This window comes from Drosophila yakuba, chromosome 2R (genome assembly GCF_016746365.2).
Source record: "Drosophila yakuba strain Tai18E2 chromosome 2R, Prin_Dyak_Tai18E2_2.1, whole genome shotgun sequence".
Lineage (NCBI taxonomy): Eukaryota > Metazoa > Arthropoda > Insecta > Diptera > Drosophilidae > Drosophila > Drosophila yakuba.
This window is the reverse complement of record NC_052528.2, coordinates 21,019,276-21,039,468: the sequence shown is the minus strand read 5'-3', so window position 1 is coordinate 21,039,468 and position 20,193 is coordinate 21,019,276. Positions and strand designations below refer to the sequence as shown.

The 20,193-nt window shown below is 42.0% G+C and overlaps 3 protein-coding genes across 34 annotated transcripts in view; 1 reads left to right on the top strand and 2 right to left on the bottom strand.

Annotated features, from left to right (window-relative positions):
• LOC6531661 (protein muscleblind) overlaps positions 1-20,193 on the top strand; it is a 162,599-nt gene that overhangs the window by 12,147 nt on the left and 130,259 nt on the right. The gene's annotated exons all lie outside the window — the stretch shown is intronic.
• Positions 12,290-12,863, bottom strand: LOC6531664. Its single transcript, XM_002092423.4, has one exon. It carries the CDS (start codon positions 12,761-12,763, stop codon positions 12,362-12,364), a length of 402 nt encoding a protein of 133 aa, XP_002092459.3. The 5' UTR covers positions 12,764-12,863; the 3' UTR covers positions 12,290-12,361.
• LOC6531663 lies at positions 13,239-14,070 on the bottom strand. Its single transcript, XM_002092422.3, has 2 exons — positions 13,956-14,070; positions 13,239-13,871 (listed from the first exon to the last, which is right to left on the bottom strand). The coding sequence occupies exon 2, from the start codon at positions 13,863-13,865 to the stop codon at positions 13,488-13,490; it is 378 nt and encodes a 125-aa protein (XP_002092458.1). The 5' UTR covers positions 13,866-13,871; positions 13,956-14,070; the 3' UTR covers positions 13,239-13,487.

Below are 20,193 nucleotides of genomic sequence, written 5' to 3'. Positions count from 1 at the left end.
ACACGAGGGAACTGCGAAGGTTCATGTACCCTATTTGCTCAATTTGAACTTCATTTATATGATAGGCTGCAGTTTAAATAACTTTTTTCATCATTTATTTTATTTTAAACTCTAAAAGCTATAAGATTTAAGGCAGGCTGCAAACTGATGTACTCCTTTGAAGAGTGTGTAGTTCACAAATTTTGCGTACGCCGGTTATGAGCGTGGGTGTCGCAAAGTGGGCGTGTCGATTGCATCGCGCGTCATGCAAACAGAGCGAAAGAGATGGACAAGGGCAGTGAGAGAGAGAGGGGTATATGCCAGATCCTGGTCCTCGTTCGCCGGCGTCGGCTGCAAAAGTGCGTGTCTCGATTTCTACATAATTAAACTACGTCAGCTTGCCCATCGACTCCCCCCGCCCCCCGTCCACTGCTCCTTTCTCCAGCACTTGCCACACCGCACCTCCCGTCCCCCTTCTCGCCCAGCCCTTTATTACCACTTCCGGCTTGCAACGGCTCAAAAACACTGTTTGCCCGGGCTTAGTTGGCCGTTGGCTCGGTTCAGTTTGGTTCAGGTTGGTTCGGTTTGGTTCAGTTTGGTTCAGTTGAGTTCAGCTGGCCATGGATCGTATGGGTTTGCCTTCGGACATCGCACTCCCGATTTTGCTGGACAACTTTGGCGCTAAAACTTTTTAATGCACGTGCCCAGGACGAAGGACGAAGGACGAAGGACGTGCGGTGTGTTAATGGGCGGGCGCATAACACGACAGGTGGGCGGCGGCTGCAGTAGGCGACAGGTAGACTTAGGAATCGATCAGGCGACCAATGTGGCTCTGAATATTTGACATACCTAGATTCCAAAATTATCATTTAGTTGGTATTATTACATATGCAGATTTCTTATAGCCAACAAGCACAGTATACTGCTAATTTTATTTAATTTCTTAAAAGTTTCCATTATGAATGAGCATCATCCTGTGACTTGCTTCCCAAACACCAAACAATTAAATTTGAAATTAGTCCAAGCGACATGCTAATCGTAGTAGCTTAAATCCAATTAGACGCATTTGTGTGGTGCACACTGGGCCTGCAGTTTTGTGTCTTGGCTGCCGCTGGTGGAGTAACTGCGTCTGGCTCGTTTGCACGAAAATTTGCTGGAATTATTTCGAGCAGTTCTAAATTTCGTAATAACGAGCCGCATTTGACGGGCATACAAATTGCTATTGCCCCCGCCGCTGCCGCAGTGGCCCTTCATCCAGGACCTAGGATGTAGGATGCAGGATGTAGGATGCAGGATGTAGGATGCAGGATGCAGGATGTTGGAGGCAGAACGCAGCATCATCTGGGCCTGGGCTTTGTAAAGTTTCGGGTGCGTGAGTGTGTGTAAACTTGTTCCTTCGATTGCGCAAAGTTTGGCTAGAAGGATACTACATAATTAAATAGCTGAAGCAGGCCACATGCAGCGCAACAACAAATGCGATTACAACAATTTAAGTTGCACCATCTTTGGCAAAGATTTGGCCAAACTCAAGTGGGAAAATATTTGTGCTAAGTTTTCAGTGGGTTTTCTTCTCATTTTTCTTTTTGTCTTATTCGGCCCTTGTCTTGCGGGTTTTCCTCGCTGCTGATTTTCCACCCCCCACTCGGCGCTTTTCATGCTGCGGCAATCTTTTTGATTTAGCTGCGGAGCCATTAACACGGATTGATTGCCCCAAAGGACAAAAGACGGCAAGTGGCTTAAAGGACAAGCGTCAAGCGTTGCCTTGGGCAAGAACATCGCCAGTGGGTGGCAATCCTCCAATCCCATCCAGCAAATGGAACTGGACCAGCGGGTTGGGGTGCGTGCAAAGAAATTGAAAAGTGGCTGCCTGTCGACGTTTCTCTCACGCACTTGCACCCAATTTTTTGCCCTTTGGCTTTCGCCAATTGATTCCAGTTTGATTTTTCCACGTTTCTTTTTTTGCACTGCCTCTTGGCTGTCACAGCAGATCGGTTTACGGTTTACCAGTCTGCTGTCTATGGAGATTAATCCCCGTAATCCCATTAAGAAGGGAGGCGAACATATGCCAAAGGAAATGCGAGAAAATTTCCAGTTGGAACAAGGACCATGTAGAATCTAAGCCCTGGTTAACAGCTAACCCAAACTTCATTCACTGCCAATATGAACAAAAAGCTCGTGACAGAAATCGCTCTACAGCTGGGCCATAAAATGCCAAGCAATTTTAGAGCAGAAGCGCCAGCAGGAACTTATCGATTAAACAGCCGAGCCACCAAGAGGCTCTTTCCTGGAAACCCTTAATACAGTAAACCCCCCTATGGCCACCCACACATGCTAATAAGAAAAGCTTTGTTGTGCATTTCCTTCCGGTTACGTGGCCAGAGGTTGAGGCGCATTTGCGAAATTGAAGACGAAGTGCCAGTGCCAGCAGAATTGCGGGCAAAGCCTTAAAAACGTAAATTGAAAACTTTGTCGGTCGACTCGTTGGCCCAAAAGTGTGCTATATATATATATATATATATAGATTTAGCGACCCAAAGGATATAGCTATATACACAGGCTCGACTGTGCGTGCCATGTCAACATAATTCAGGACTTGATTGAACGCAGCTGCAGGCCATAAAAGCGACAGTAGACGACATAAAACGAGGCACCGTTTTGTCGCTGAAACTTTGGCTAGTTTTAAAATCAAATGACTCATTTGTACGGCTTTCGCCGGAGTCGGAGTCGGAGTCGCAAACACCCGTAGAATACCCGTAGAACACGTAGAATCCGCAGAGATTAATTTGTTATTGCCGCCCTGGAGGACTGTGGCCTGTGGAATTTTTAGCGCAGCACTAAAGGTGCAAAGGAATTTAATTAAATGTTCTTCCCGTTGCGAAAACTTTTGCAGCACTGCAGCCAGGACCTGCTCTGTGTTTCCCAGGACAATGCCATCTAGTTGTCAGGCAGTCATTTCGGTGGTCGCCTGCCACTTTCCTCCTTTTCGCGGCATCGGCTCAATAAACTAAACAAATTTGCAAGCGCCTAGGGCCTCGACTCTATAGTGAAGCACAACCGAATGGGAACTATGCCCAAACAAAAGTCACTTGTCCTGTTTGAGTTCAATTTGAATAGAGGTTGAGTCGGAATGTGCGCAGGATTCACATTTCTGCTTGAACATTTTATCAGCCAACTACTATTTTTTATTTATTTTTGAATCTATTAAACCAATGTCACCAATAGGAAATCAATTACTTCTTAGCAACTTTCTTTACAACGGCGTTAAATTTCCAATTTCTTAGTGGTCGCCAAAGACTTTAGCACATCGATTTCAACTCGTTTTAAGTAGAACTTGCAAACGGCTTGTAGCCCAACCGCATCCGTCATAATCAACCGAATGCCAGTCCGCTTTTGACCACAAAGCCTGCCACCTTCCCCCCATTTACCCATTTTCCACCCCATTCTCATTTCCATTCCGCTCCTCCGCCAGTTGATTCCTCCGCCTGCAACTGGCCGCCCACAGACATCGACATCGACATCGGCATCTGCATGCCATTGAATGGAGTTTAAAGAGTTCATAATCCAAAGAGTACACAATACCAGACGATGGCCGTTGAGGTCCAGCGTCCAGGAGCTAGTAAAACAAACTGATCAATGGGCTATAATACGACAGACGGGCGGACAAGGACAGCTTTTCAGCCCGGCAAAAGGAAGAAGAGCCTGGCCGCCTGAAAAGCAGCAGACAGACAGAACATGGACAGCTGGCATGAAAAATTATTTACTGCAAGAAAAATCGCATGCAACATTTTTGCGCCCAACTAGTGTGGGCAAAAGTGTGGCAAAAAGCTTTAAACGCACTAGAGAAGTTATCGTGTTTGCCTTTAATCATCAAACTTTGAAGTGTGAAATTCTTAAGTTAAACTGAGTTAAGCCAAAAGAAGAATTTATGGCATAAAAATCAGTCAATGAAATCAAAGTTCTATTGGTTTGTTATTTAAAAATCAAAGTATTTAATATTAAATATTAAAAAATGAAAATGTTTTTTAAATGATATTATTTCAAATTACATATCAAACATCCAAAAGCGAACACTTGCTGCATCGTGACACGCTGCGATCTCTTTGGGTGGCGGGCGTTGTGACCTAAGGCCACAACGTGAGTGACGACGCATTGAGAGTGGGTTACGTGCACCACCTGCACCACCAGCACCACCACCCACTGAGGGCAGCTGCCAACGCACCACCCAGATCTGCCCCCGGAAAGTCCGATGGCCAGCGGCATGATGAAGTTGCCAATGATGATGGTAGCTGGTTGTCGGTCGTTGGGATCTGGAAGGCCGAAGCCCCTGCAAATGCGAATGCGACTGTGAGTGGGAATGCCGATGGAGATGGATATGGAGATGGAGATGGAGATGAGGATGACTGGGCAGGCGACACAATAATGCCGCCATTAATCTTCTGGCACGACTGATTTGTTTGACTTACGGCTCACGGCGACAGGCGGCAACAGGGGGAAGGTCCCTGGTCTTTCGTCACTGAAAGGAAAGGGGAAAGGGGGCATTTCTGATGGCCGAGACAGCTAGCTACGTTGGCTTTAAGCAGCGACTGGCCAACGCACATTGCAAAATAATTTGTGTAAATCATTTGGTGCTCACTGCCAGTACATTATATAAGGCAAATACCCCTGGTTGCTGAAGTCCGGCCATCAACACTCACTCGCCTGTTTTGACAGTTGTCGCCAATCGTCAAAGCGACATTCATAATTTGGGTCTTGTTAATGAAAGGTTTTTCAAGTAAACGTCGTCGAGCGATGCGAGCTAAGCGACATTCAGCTGACGAGTTTGTGGCTAGGAAAAGTGAATTGACAGTGTGGAAAAGCAATGGGAAAACATACTTTACTGTGATAACACTAGGCAACAAGTTTGTTCCAAAAGGTTAGTTTAACTCACGTAGCAAAGTACCAAAAATCATTTGCGAACGACTTTAAACTTGGCATAAAAACAAGACAACTAATCTTTATGAAATTTATTTGTCTACTGATATTTAACTTTAAGTAAGACTATTTATAAGCGTTTAAAGAGTTGCTGGCCAGTGTAAGCAAGATGTTGCAGCTTGCCATTTTATAACAAATGCTCACCGCATGTCCGACAATCATTATATCACACTCATGTGCGTTGTGGCTATCTCAAAAACCCCCTACATACTCCCCCCAAAATTCCCCAAGCCAACGTAAAACCACCGATGAACTATCACTCAGACTCACAATCATTCAGTTTTGGCCTCTGAAATGGACTTGTTCAACTATCCGATTGGCCGGCAAAAGCGAAAACGAAATGCGAAATGCGAAAAGTGAAGCCAATCCCTGTTACCAAAGACGACCGCAAATTACTCTCCACTTGAGTGCGAAAATTGGGGGCGAGGGAAATGCTTGGTTTTCCACGGACAGGGGGGTTTGGGGGCATCCAGAAAAGGCAGTGGATTGGAAAAATTAGGTTGCCAGTTTCTGCACTTGGATCTGATGCCTGAGAACTGCAGAGATATACGAAATGCTAATGAGCATAGATGTTTTTATCACTAGAGAGAGACCAGTGAGTTCATCCATTTATGAAAAGTATTAACTTGAACCTTTAAGTTACCTAATACATTTAATCAGCTAGCACAATAATTAAATGTTACCCAACCTTTTATTTATGCACCTGCTGCGTCATCTCGAATCTGCGCATAAATGCCTTTAAGTTCGCTGGGTCTTTGTACAAAATATGAAAAAGAAAATACCATTTTCCTGGGTATTGTGCAAGGCCTTTGCCATTCAACGCCTCGATTAGAAGCACGCCCACAAATATTTACAACTGAATCCCGCAAGACAATGAAATTTTCAATGGATGCCTGCCAATTTTGAAGGCAATCTTTTTCACATTTTCATTGTATCCATCGAGCAGTGGCTGACAAAACGCAGTGCCAACGATGGACAGCTGTCCAGCTTGAGTTGAGCTTGAGTTGAGTGGCCAGGACCAGGAAGCAAATGATGGCCAAGACATGGCCAAAGAAAGAGCAAACCGGGCCAACTTAGTCATTTTATCATGCCAAAAATCATTTGAAATTTGACAGAAAATTACACGACTTAATGCCGCCCACTTGGCTGCGAGGCATACTCGAGGAAAATGAAAACGGGGCCGCGAGAAAACCCACAGAAGGAAAAGCTAGCGAACAGCCAGCTCCGGGCTTGCCAATCGAAATTAGTCAAAATTTGACTCGGGTTAGACAAATGGCCAGTGCGAATTTCCACCGAAAAATGGAGGAAAAGAAGGAAAAGAAAGACTATTCAACGGCGCTTTCTGGCGATAATTATGAGTAATTTATTTAATGATGATTTGCATTGCGGACAAAACGTAAACAACGAAAATGAAAAGCTGGAAAAACAGTTTTTCACTTGTTTGCATCTGCTGCAGTTCGCTGTTTTTGTTAGTTTTGTTTTTCTGTGTGGTTCGCTTGTGGCTGCTCCTTGATAATTGCAGTTCATTTGCAGTTGTGGGTCGGTTGATATATGGCCAAAAACTGTGAGTGAGTTTTTCGCCAGTCGTCTCTGTCGTTTGTCGTTGCTGCGTTTTATTTTTTTTTATGGCACCCAACAATTAAGTTGAGCGAATGAATGAACGCCTTGGAGTTGCACTCACATACAACACGACACGTTTCAATATTAATTCACCGCATCCTCCGCGGTGCAAGACTGCAGACACACCTAATGGCCGAAATGACCGAAGGCCATAAAACTTTTAACGACACCGTCGAAAAGCTAAACCTTAAAGACCAAAGTGGCGAAAAACGCGTAAACAATGAGCACAGAAATCTTTGCATTGGGTTGGGTGGGTTCAAAGGCTAGGAGGCGCTTGCCACGCCCATTAACCTGATAGATGGCACATAAATTTGTAATTTTGTAACTTGAAACTGCTGAAAAGTGAAAGATAAGTGGATAGTTGGATTACCAACTGCTCGATCGTAAAGGAAATTACGACAAATTTAATTAATTTATATACCAAGATATGCACATTCATAAATCCAATGCAAATCTGTTGTAAGTCACTCGCTTAACTCGAGCCTCATTAATAAATCTTGTAAGACCGCACAATGTGCAATCGAAATGAATTAGAGTGCATCGAGGTAAAGCAAATTTACTCGAAATCTTCAATTGTTATAACTTATGCCAATTCCTGCAATTAATATTTTATTGTGTTAAATAAAAGAGCGAAGCGTGGCCAATTTAAGCAGCTTAAATTTACTTAAGCCAATTGAAAGGGAAAGTTACATACTCGGATCAAGCTTATCTGTCATTTTCACTGGAAAATTGCGTTGATACAAAAATTATTTCCTGCCGTTTGTCCTTGAACCAACTAACTAGGAAATGCGGAAAATAAAAGACCATGTATGTATTTTCAATCAGCCAAGTGCAACAAATAACAACGAGTGTTGTTCTGTGGAAAAGATTTTCAGCCTTCGTAGATTTTCTTGCTGTCTGTTGTTGTTTGGATTTTCCTGCGTGGCATTGTTTGTTTGCAGCAAATTGAACATTTTCATTAGATTTTCGTTTTCGCATCGGCTGGATGGGGAGTGTTTGTGGGGAAGTAAAGCCCTGGCACATTCAATTGTAATGCCCAGGAGAGCGATTCAATTGAATTTGTTTGTTTTAGTATACGGTTCATTTATTTGCAAAAACCAATGAATGAAATACATACATCGGCCATACATTGCTTTTCACCCCCATCTTTGCTGAGTAATTTGAACTTTGTCGAACTTCCGGTCAAATGGCGAGGGCTTCTGCCTCATAACATATGCCTGGCATTGTTCAAGTGCAGATCCAAGTAGTTCTTATATGTATGTATATTTCAGGTGTGTTTGCCCCAGCCTTCCCACCTTCTCCATGTGAAAGTTTTGCCCCTAAAGTTTCCCGCTTCCGCCATTTTCCCCGGGGACCTCTTAAGATTTCATTGTGTAAATTTACTGCGGCATTCTTTGTCCCTTCTGCCGCCGGCAAATAAAACAAAGAAGCGGCCAAGAAAAACGTACAAAATGAAAAGCAAAAAAGCAAAAAACCAAAAAAACCAAAAAAACCAAAAAAACCAAGAACGACGCCAAATTCAAATCGCGAACTGCTTAAAAATGAACAACAAATGAAATTCCCATAGGTGCCAGAAGTTTGCCGCGTCTGCAGGCATTTAAATGGCAACGGTGGCGTATACGCAACGTCAAGGAAATCTCCTCAGCTGTGCCACCAAAAACTTTTGCAGCCTGCATCGCATCCTTCGCTGTCGCTGTCGCTGCTCCTTTCACCTGCTTCTATGTCTGCGAACGGGCAGGGCAACATTTAATGTCATGTTTGTAAGTTTCTAGACGATGCCAACATGTTACTTTCTGGCCCGCCCCGGCGATTCCTTCGTCCTGCGTCCTTCCTCGAAAGTTCCTGCTCCTGATTCGGGTTCTTCCGCTTCTCCGTTTCCTGGCGGCGGCAGAAAGTCACTCTCTGGCATTTTCACACAACCCGAAAATGTCTGGGCACGGCTTCCACGTTGCTCACTAGCTTTAAGTTTCCATAATTAAATAGGGAAATAACAACTTGCCTTGTATTCTATTTTAATACTGATTTCCTTTTTTAGTACTGATTAATATTACCATTTAATATTCCTGTTTTATGGAGCTTAGCATATTGTAATATTTTAGATAATACTTCAGATAAGGAGGGAGCATAACAGTTGCCACGCCCATCTAATCCCCCTTCAAATTAACAAGGCACAACTATAGACAAGCGCCTTGTCAAAGTCAACATGGCAAAAGTTTTTACTACGCTCAGACATTATCCTCCAATGGCATTATAAACAATTCATAAACATACTCGCATGCAAACACATGCACCCACAACTACAGACAGCTGGCAAGATTATGTCAGAGACAATCGGATTAATATCAGACAAGAACAGCTCTGAGCAGAGCAAACATCAATGAGACGACAAATTGTAATGAAAACGGATTCCAGATGCGAGCATTTCCAGTGGGTGAGATGATTGAGGGTGGTGAGGGGTGGGGAGGGGAGGGGGGGGGGGGAAAGGATTGCAATTGCTTTGTTGCCTCAGCTAATAATGTTGATCTGATTAGCCGAGCACCGCGGGGCAATTGCTGAGTAGACTTTACAATTAAATCGGGGAAAACGGCTAAATGACTGCCAGACAAATAAGTCGACTTACTTGACTTTGTCATTCTCATTAAGCCCCTGCTGCCCCCTTACCCCCCTCCGAATGTGTGACAAAAGTTGGCATTTGAAGTAATTAAATTTAAATTGAATTCACCCAGCAAGTTTTGGGGCCAAAAAAAAAAGAAATTAATAAAAGCGGCAGAAGCAGAAGGCAGGAAACTTTTTTAATCCTTTGCTCATTTGTTTTCCTTCGGTTTTGCTCTTCTTTTTTCTTTAATTTTTACTTTTTTGGTGCGTGAAGGGGGTTTTTGCTTTGGTTTGGGGATGCCACTGCATTTCCGTGTTATAAAAACTTTAAATGAAAAACTTTACTGCGTAATGGATTTGAATTAAACAAACTACGCTGCACTGCCTGCCTTATTTGTTAATGCACATCAAAATTAAACAAAAAATACCTCAAATATTCGTTACTTACAAGGTGGAACTTTAAATTTCCGCACTCAGACAATTAACTGAGTAACTGGTTTCAAGCACACTAGATAACTTTTAAATAGTAGGTGAAATTGTCGCGGGCTCAGTTATCGATGGTCGTAAAATGCCAGCGTTGCAAAATGAAGCCATAGAATGGCCGTGTGGCACTTGGGGAATACGATTGTCGCACCCAACTCCGACCAACCAGATCCAGCTCTAATCGCTCCCAGTCCCCATCCACATCCCCATCCCGACTGCAACTGTATTCCGCTGGTTTCCAGCACACTCGCATGTTGCATCCGCTGGCGCATTGACTTTCATGTTGCGCCCCCCGCCAAATGAGTCACAATTAAAAGCGATCCGAGCCAGAATCACAGCGGGGTATGTGCCGCAGGTGGAGCCCACTAACAGTATCTTGTAGTTCAAAAAAAAAAACAATTAAATACACAATAAATTAGGGCTAGAAGGGTGAAATAACAAATTTATTAATTACAAATGTTATAAAAACAAAACCATTTACAAGTTTCTGAAATAAGTTATCCAACGTATGCCAACAATTTCTTAAGTAAGTATGTTATTGATAAAATATTTTTAAAATGTAAAACTTTTCTGCTTAAATAAAATTTTATATTTATATTATTATTAAATTAGATTATGAGATACCCCAATAATTATTTATGGTTTTTAACTATAGTTTTAATACCAGAGAGTTTGTAGTTTGGGTTTACGAAAATTCTTAGTTGTAAATTCTTGACTAACCAATATGCCTTTCTCTGGCAATGGCCACGAGGTATGGAATGACTTACCTTACTGGAAAGCGAAAGCGAAATGGTTATTGCAACATGCAACCGCAACTGCCGAGGCAACAAAACCAACAACAGCAGCAATAGCAACAACAGCAGTGGCAGCATTAACCACTATGTGGCTGCGTCGTCTCGCAATAATTGTGAGCAAATATTACACGAAAGCGCGGAAAAGTGAGTTGATGGGGCTGGGGGAGGGGGAATGGGGAGCAGAGGTTCCAGATTGGCGGGCAAACGGCATATTATCGTGGCAGGCGATGACGATAACCACAACAACAATGCAACATCATAATTATCGACCCGCTCCACACGATTTATCCCCCCTCACCACCCCACCCATACAAAAAAAAAACAAAAACAACCGCTGGGGCAATTATGCCAAAAGCGCGTTTATTATGTGAAAAGAAACCAAAGATAAAATATTGAATTCGAGTCAGAAAAAATAAAACGAAGCTTAAATCATTTGAGGAAAAGCCGTCAAGGAAATTGAGTAGCAAAAAAAGAAGAAGTGTGCGTGTGTGTGTGTAAAAGAAAAGCAAATGAAAAACGGCTAAGAAAAGCCGAACAACAAATATGTAATATGTAACGAAAGTTGTTGGTGCCTCAAGTTGTTTTTTGTTTTATTTAGACCACGTTACGAAATCAATCCGGAGTTGCATTCAAACTTCAGCAACATCGGCGAACAATTAAAAGACTCACAGAGGCAGCACAGTTGGCACATTTTATTGATAATTAAATAATGCGAAATGTGAAGAAGTCGAATTGAAATGAGCCAAGCAATCCATCAACATGCAATCAAATTGGGGCTAAAAGAGGTAAAAAGAGGTAATGGTTTCCGCTAACTTGGTGATTATCCAATATTAATTAGTTGCTGTCTATTTGAAGGAGTCTTAAGTAGAGGGGAAAGTGAAAATATTTAAGTGCTTTTAAAATGTTTTTTTAGTAACTGTTAATAATGCTGCTTATAGCATTACTTTACAAGTTTGTTTAACAATCATACAATTTGTCTATTTAGCTCAAAATGGATATTATATTTTTCTTAAAATCAGCTCAGAATTTAAACCCTTTTAGCTTGAATTTAATGGCACTTTCACACACCAGTTGTACTGGCGAATGTCATTTGAGCAGCGCCACAGTGTCATTGAATTGATTTACCAACGCCCATTGCTAATTGACAGCGGCATTCATTAGCCTCTTCCTGTCCCCAAACACCCGATCGTCGATTGGCAAGGGGGCGGTGGACTGGGGAGGGGGCGTGGCTTTTGGCGACAGGATGATGATGGCGGGTGCAAACATGCTGAGCACACAGACACCGCTCGGTTGCAGTTTGCAGTTGCATGTGCCCCAGTTTCCGTGACCGCTGTTGCTGCCGCTGCCACTGCCACTGGCTGTGCCATGAATTTCCCGTTTGCCACACTGCCTATGTATAAATTTTCCATTTTTTTTCCCCCATTTTCACCACTATGACATAATGACGCGCCGCTCGGGTTTTTGATTGATCGATCGAGACGGAAACAGGAACAAAAACTGCAACTGAAACCGGGAGAGCCAGAGCAGGCTGAGCCAAGCAGCAAGGTGTCAAAATTGTTACAAATCAATAAAAATGCAAAGTATAAATATAACTCACAACTTTGATTGCTTACATTAAAGGCCTTTTGGCAATGCAATTGGGCATTTAATCAGCAAACTAAAAAAATGACGGTAGCTAAACTAGTTTCTATCTTAAAACAGCGATATCAATCGCTAATGAAATATGAAAATTTAATGTGAGAAACGATTTGTCTTTAAATCAGCGAACTTTAAAGAGCAACAACTTATAATTAATACCTCCCAGCTCGGAAGTTTAAGTCAAGAATCGTAATAAAAACAAAAAAAAGTGTGGAAACGTTTTATAACTTACAATGCAATTTGGGGATACACTTAAAACTTTAACACATCATATTTCAATATTATACTCCATAGTCGACGTCCCGCTCGACTAACCGATCATTATCATGAACTTCTGTTCTATCCCGATTCACAAGTTCCATATTATCTGTAACCTCATCTGAATCGCCTTCCTCGCAATCGATATCTGTCTCTGCATCAAAACCAGAATTATTTTCCACGTTGTCCTGCAAAGGATCGGACTTCCCAACTCTTTGCTTCTGGAATCGCCTCATCTGATTGGCCAACTTGACCCACATGACTTTGGTGGCATAGACGGCAACTGCGGCTGCCACCAGCCACGGGTGTTGCATCATCATCCGGGCTCCGGAAGTTGTGGTGTCCGCAACACGAGGCGTGGTATCGGGAATTGGCACGGCATCCCCTACCACTGATTCCGACGGGACTCCATCAGATTCACTCATTTTGTACTGCTCGACTGGTAATGGAATCGATCTGAATAATTTGATGTAATGACAGTTGTTGACAGTTAGGTGTATGGTGTTAGGATGCCGTACATTTAAATTTCTTCTATTTACTTTATGATTTACCAAGAAAAAATAGAAAGCACGCCTGCTGCCGATACTTAAATTAAGCATAGATTGATGTGACAATTTTAAATGCTCGCGCCTGAATAGACCATTTCATACATCTCCCCCACTTTTGCACTTCGTTAATCTTAGGGTATCATACTTTCATCGCAGCGTTTAATATAAGCTCATAAAAACTAATTCATTTAAATTACATATACATTTAAATTTCCTCTATTTTCTTTATGATTTACCCAGAAGAAATAGAACGCACACCTGTTGCCGATACTTAACTTAAGCATAGAATAAACCATTTCATACATCTCCCCCACTTTTTCCACCTTTCAATACAAATTGCACTTCGTTAATGTTAGGGTATCATACATTCATCGCAGCGTTTAATATAAACTCATAAAAACTAATTCAAATATCGCACTGGTATACAAGAATTTTGGTTAATGTTTTAAAACTAACAATTTGTGTCCCCCAATGTGGTGGTCGAAGTCAAACGTTGCTCGACGATCCTCCCCTTCTAAAAACGCAAGCATTACAACAATTAGTGTAGTTGTATGTGTGTGTGCAGTGTCCTTTTCATGGTCCTTCATTCCCGATTCGAATATTAGCAGTCGACGGGGGCAACTTCGATCGAGCGTTGGCATATACTCGCTGCACCTTCCAGTTGTTGCGGCACGTCGTCGTCCTCTGCCTCAGATTCCAATTCGGAATCCTCTTCATCAATGTCCTGCAAGGACTTCGACTGCTGTGCCTTCTGATTTTTGAGCAGCTTCTTCTGTTTAGCCACGCCGATCTCACGGAACTTGACCCACATAACCTTGGTGGCATAGACGGCCACTGCGGCGGCCGTCAGCCATGGGTGGATCATCATCATACGAGCGCCAGCTGTGGTTGTATCAACGGGCGCCACGGTGGTTGTAGTTTTAGGAGCATCAGCCCCCTCTCCCGCTGACGGTCCATCGGATGGTGCATCCTCACTCATCTTGGACTGCAAGATAAATTTAAAAAAAAAAAAAAAAAAAAATTAAGTTCAATATAGTAAAGCTTATAATTTTGTTGGGTTTATACTTGCCTGTTGTAGTTGAAAAAACGGTTAGGGCAAAATGAATTTCTACTGTAGTAGTAGTAGTTGTTAACGGTTGGGGTGATGGCGTTGGAATGAGTTGTGCTACCGGCCGGATGTTTCAGGTCTTGGCATTTCGAAAAATCGGCCTGCTGAGGTTCAATTTAAAACCTTTCGAGTAGAAAGTACAGTGGGCTGAATTCAGTAAATGTTAAATAAAAACTAAATATCACTTAAACTTCTACAATAAATAAAAGTCTGATTTTTGCTATTACAAAACTGATTATGAGCTTGCTGCTAATTAAAGAGTGCAGCGTTGCACTTAGTTAAACGTCATTAAGACAAAATTTAACCGCATTAATGGCGAATAACCCATAGTACTTTGAAAAAGTATGCTAAGGTAACTGTGTAAATGGGTTTCAAATGGCTTTAAACCTGCAAAGCCATTTGGACCTGCAAAACTAATGACGTCTGTAGAATATTCTAGATGCACTGGCACTCTCGCTCGTTTTATCTCTGGCTGACTCCTCCAGTGTGGTGTGTGATTTATATTTCATAAGTTGATGAATTTTGTAACAACTTGTCACATTTGCCAGCTGAGAGTTGTAGCCAGTCCCGGCTTACCCCCTCACCCCTCCTCGGCCCTATCATTTCGGTTTCAGCCAAGCGACAAATGACACAACGCAAACAAATGCAATTTGCATTTGCATTTCGGTGTGCACATACGAGTGTGCTTGTCTGAGTCCCTCTCTGCACATGTGTGTGTGGGTGTGTGCGTGTGTGTGGGTACCGGGTGGTGTTAATTTCGCACACAAACATTTCAATTTCGGTGCCAGTTTTAACTATGTACAACCACACAATAAAAAACTCCATTAAAATATCTTTACATAATATATTTCTTTTTAATCTAGTCTTAAATTGAAAAGTGTTACTTTTCTGTTTTGGCTGAAAAAATACTCCGAAAGTAGGTGCAAACTCATAATTTTAGCAACAAGAAAATTGTTTATATTGGAATTACTTGTCTTATCATTATAAGTAATTTGGTAGTGATATGTTCTATAAGATCTAATTAATCTGGTGAATAAAATCTACAAAAAATGTAATAATCGCAACCGTTTCAAAATTGAATATTATTCAAAGCTCCTGTTTATTTATGCATTGACATGAACTTAATCACTTGCGAACTATAATATGTAACACACATACTGGCGGACTTTTTGCTTTTCGTGCCTCTTGGCGATTAAATCATATGGCGAGAACAATGAGTGATATTTCACGGGGTCTGCATAATTTACCGCTCCGGAAGTCGCCGCGGATGTCGAGAGTTTAAATGCGGCGTCTGTTTTTCTGTTTCCACCCACTGCCGCCACCCACACAATTTTCCTATCCATAAGTAGGCTACACCAGGCGACTTGCCCTGTGTTTTATTATCCTCCTCCTTCTTTTTTTTTGCACCGCCTGCATTGTTAGCCTGCTGCATTTGCAGGGACTTGCCGCTTTTATTTTATATTTTTTTGGGCCGCAATTTTATTGTTGCACAAAGTTTCCAATTGCACAATGGAAATGGGGTAAAAACCTCCACCGAAACTTTCGACCCACAGCCCAAAGAGTTGTCAGAGCTTGCAAATGCATTAAAACAATGCCGAAATTCGCAGGCTCACAAAGAGGCGAAAGTGCCCAACTAAATAAAAAGGATATGAAGGCGGTAGTTGAGGGATAGTTGATGGAAAGGACTGTCATATAACTAGGCAAATATTAATGCCTGTCATCTGTAACCTTTGCCAAGTCCATAAAGTAACATTGACATCTAGATTTATGTATCATCATGCCGACATTCCTGCCACAAAAAGACAACTTTTTGGTGATTTTCCTTATGAACTTTACCTTGTTAATGCGAGTTTCTTTATATATTTTATTGGCCTCGATGGCTCGTATTTCCTCCTGAACACACAGCACTTTTCGCACGCAGTTTTCCGGCACCGTTCCCACTCCTCGAATGCCAATATCAAAGCCAAGTTCCCTTTGTCATTGTGAATACATTGGGTCTTTCGCCTTGAAAGCGCCATAAATCTTTTTATGATTCTAGCTTCTACTTCAGCAATGACTTGATTCGCCTTTCGCAGTGATTGTTATTGCGACTGCGACTCTGGCGATTGTGACGCATACAAATTTCAATGTGTTTGTCACTAATACATCCAGATCCCTTGACCCCAACCGCACTGCAATTTCCCTAACATTTGTAGCCTTTCATATTTCATATTAAAAATATAAAAAATATATATATATTTCTCAGTTAAATGAAATATTTATATGTATGAAATATAAAATTAGGGGTGTCTTTGTAGGGTTGTATATAGTTTTCTCCCACAAACAAAGCATAAATTGTTATCCATTTAATAGTTCCAAATAGGTAATACCTTATCATAGGGTAAACCTTACTTCGATGCATTGCAGTGGTATCCATTTGAGCAATTTTCAACAAACATTTCGCGGCAGCACGCAACGCCATTTTGGCGACGAACGCCATGAAAACGGAAAATGGCCCAAGCACGCGACGTTCCCGGCTGATGGGAAAAAATGGTTCTAGGACGAAAGCCTGGAAAAAAGTATGGGATTCGGCTTTTGGCCAGCAAGGGGCTAGGCCAGCCCACCATGGCGCCAATGCCAAAAACAACTACTACTAGCGGCAAGCGGCTACAAACGTGGCCATAAGAAGAGCGCCACAGTTGGTTTGAGTTCGGCATAAGCACGGCGCCAGCAAAGTTGTAAAATCGGCAAATGGCATATAAAAATTGCTGGAATTGTTGTCGTCACAGTTCAGAGACGGATTCGGACTCGGATTTGGATTTGGAACTGGCTTTGGGCCACAAGCGCCAGCCAGACTAGTGCCACTTCCTCGAAATGCAGCGGAGTTGGGCGAGGTGAAAGGTTATTGCGAGGCAAAAACACTCGCTTGATTGTTACAAACATTCTGGGTCACCGATGCGTTTTGAGGGGATTATGAAATTAAAAATTAATTTACTACGGAAACATGATTGATACTCCAGTTGGTGAGCTATCATTGCACTTTTATAGACAGTAAATAGTTAATTTTCTTGAAATTACAAAATGGTTAACTGGTCTATTTCAACTTGAACCCCAAATAACACAATATAAAGGCGGTTTTACTATCTTGATATTCTTGCAGAGTACTTAAATCGTTTGAATGATTAGCAACAATATGCACTTGATAATTTTTAACCAAAATGACACCATCAATCACAATTTAGCACTTTAATATTCACCATTAGAGCTCTTTAAATTCTGAACCTAATGGCCCCGTAAAAAGTGGCAAGTAATTAAGGTCAACGTGTGACAAAATGCTTGTAGCCTTGCTCATTATTTCTCTTACTTTTTTTTCGCGGGCATAAAAACTTTTATTAATTGTATGACATAAGCCCGTTGGGCTGCCGAGGTTGTTTGGTCGTTGGGGCTGGGAAAAAGCGTGAAAAGCTGGAAAAACTGGCACAAATCATTACACACGAGTGTGGCAGGACAACGTTGACAGCGGCCAATTCGCACACACACGCTCACACACCCGCACAACAATGCAAATTAGCGTAGCCGTTTTATGCAATGCCATCGAGTCATTAACACATTGACGTCCTGCGTCCTGCCTCCTGCCTCCTGGATCCTGGATCCTGGCTCCTGGATCCCGAATCCTTTTCATGGGTCACAGTTCGAGTGTGCGTGTGGACGAGCATTAGTGTCATCAGCATTCGTGGCCCGTCACATCAACACCAATCTGCGAGGACGAGGGAATGGCGCTGAAAGGACCTCGTTTCGGGTCCTTAAATTCAGTGAAATTAGATGGCTGACACGGAAAAAAGTCAAAACGCTTAATGGGTTTAAGGAATTTAACTAATTAAAATTGATTACTGGTATGCGAAGGGCTAAAGTTAATACATGAATTGTGGCTTAGTTCAGGGAATTAAACTATTCGTATAATATGAAAAGGAATAAACTTGATTTAAGTCTGAAAAGCTGAAGTAAGAGGTTTTTCCTTTAGTACGAAGAGTGCGCATTTTTAGGATGTTTAATAATTATTTCCTCATAAATAACTTAAATCCCCAATTCGACTGAAAGACACTTACACTAGAAATGCATTTTAAATGACCATCATGTTGAGGTTCATTAATCGAGTCCTTGTACCACCGAAATTCATCTTGAGAGTTGGTACCGAAACTCGAGCACATCGTCATCATCATCAGGGCTCGAGTACGACAAACGACACGAAATATGGAAAAATGAAAAGTAAAAATCCAGCTGGCATCCAACCAGCCAGCAAGCCATCCATCCATCCATTCATCCATCTATCCAGCAATCCATCCATCCAGTTCAAAGCCACCTGCAGCTTAATCCCAAAGCTTTGGCATTGCTTTGGATCAGCCAGTACGTCGAGTACATATATAGAGTGCAGTTGAGGTGCAGGTGGATATAGGACGAGTATACGATGATAACGATGATGGTGATGATGATGATGATTGCGTTGCGTTGGCTGCAAAGAACGCTTGACAATGACGCCATTGAAAGCACTTTTGCCAGCATTATGTGGCTGTGTGAATCCGGAGCTAAAGGCAGAATCTGAGGTTGCGATTGCGGTTCGGATTGACTTGGAGGCGGGGCAAAGGCAACGGCAGCGGCAACGGTTTTCGGTTTGGCAATCAAAAAGTCATCAAATATGAATTTTACGCTATAATTTTTCACCTGAGCGGGGAATCCTGGCACCAAACCACCGACGTTTAGCTGCCATTTTTATGGCTTTTCTACCTGCTGCACGCCCTTTGGCACGTCTTTCAACTCAATTGCACTTTTGTGCATTTCTTAAAAAACTCCTACAGCCGCTGTAGGTGGGTAGGTGTCTTCCATTTTGTGTGGCAATATATGGGAATATATATACAGAATATACAGACAGATGCTGGCAGACGACGCATTTGAATTGATGGAAGTGTGTCCTGTGGCTTTTTCGAGGAATATATTCAATTCAATATACGCATGTTGATTGAAAGCGATTGGGAAACGAAATCAATGCAGAAGTGCCGAAACTTGAAGGCAAACTTTACGGATAAAGTCAAGTGTTGAGATATCTAAAAGTTTGTATTTATCCAGCTGGCAGTTAATCGCCTCTGGAATTCAGGCACTGACATTAGAGCTTCAGAAAATAGGTTGTTTATTAATATATACATTTAAAGAATAGGGTTTTTAAAGGACTAGATATCAAGTATATATAAATTCGAAGGCTCATCACATTAAATTATACAATTTTAGAGGTTGCAAAGCATTATTTTCTTACATTAAACATATATTTATTTCTATGCTGTGCAAACATACTTTTATTTTCTGCTGCTCGGGGAACTTTTGCACTTTTTGTATTGGGTAAAAATTAAATTAAAGTTTATGCAAGCGTAACGGCAGCCAGGAAAAATCATTTGCCACAAAATCCACTAAAACCCAATTTTGTGCCAACAAATAAAATGAAACACGCACAAACAGCAGCAGCTTCACTGGCGAAATAGCAACAAAGAGCGAGTCCTGGGCGAGCATGTGTAGAAATAACAAGACCAAGAAGGAAAACCAGCCATCCAAGGACCAGACAAACCGATACACCCAAGGAGAAAGCAGCAAAAAACACAGCAGCAGCAACAAAAGCAAACATGTGCCTCAAGATTTTGCAGTCTATGGCAAAAGGGAATAATGCGAGCACACTGCAAGAAATATCCATCAGGATGCTATACTTCAAGGGTAATTGAAGTGTTTCAAAGAAAACTTTTAAATATATTTTCAAGATCAGTGATTTTGTTTGATGTTGAACAGAGGGTGTAAGTGTAGGGAGTTTTCCTCAGTGCAGAAAGTGAAGAAAGGGTGGCGACTTGGTTAGCTGGAGTCGGGATTCGGTTTTGTGGCTGTAACGCAGATAAGCAAAAGTTTCCCTCAGTTCTTAAGTTGAAGTTGATGTGGGGCTACGAGGATGTGGGGCTGTGGAAATGCGAAGATGTAGAAATGTAGACTGAAGAGAGTGCAGAATGGCAACCGAATCAGAACTGAGAAATCATGTCATTTGGCAGGCAGCGCCGCAACATTTTGCCGCTTTTAATGTTAGCCAAACTGTGAGATGATGTTTTCTGCCCGTGCTTCTTCTTATGCATGTTGCGGCTTAAATATGTGTTCGCCCTCTTTCACTTTAAAACTGAACAATATAACTGTAGAT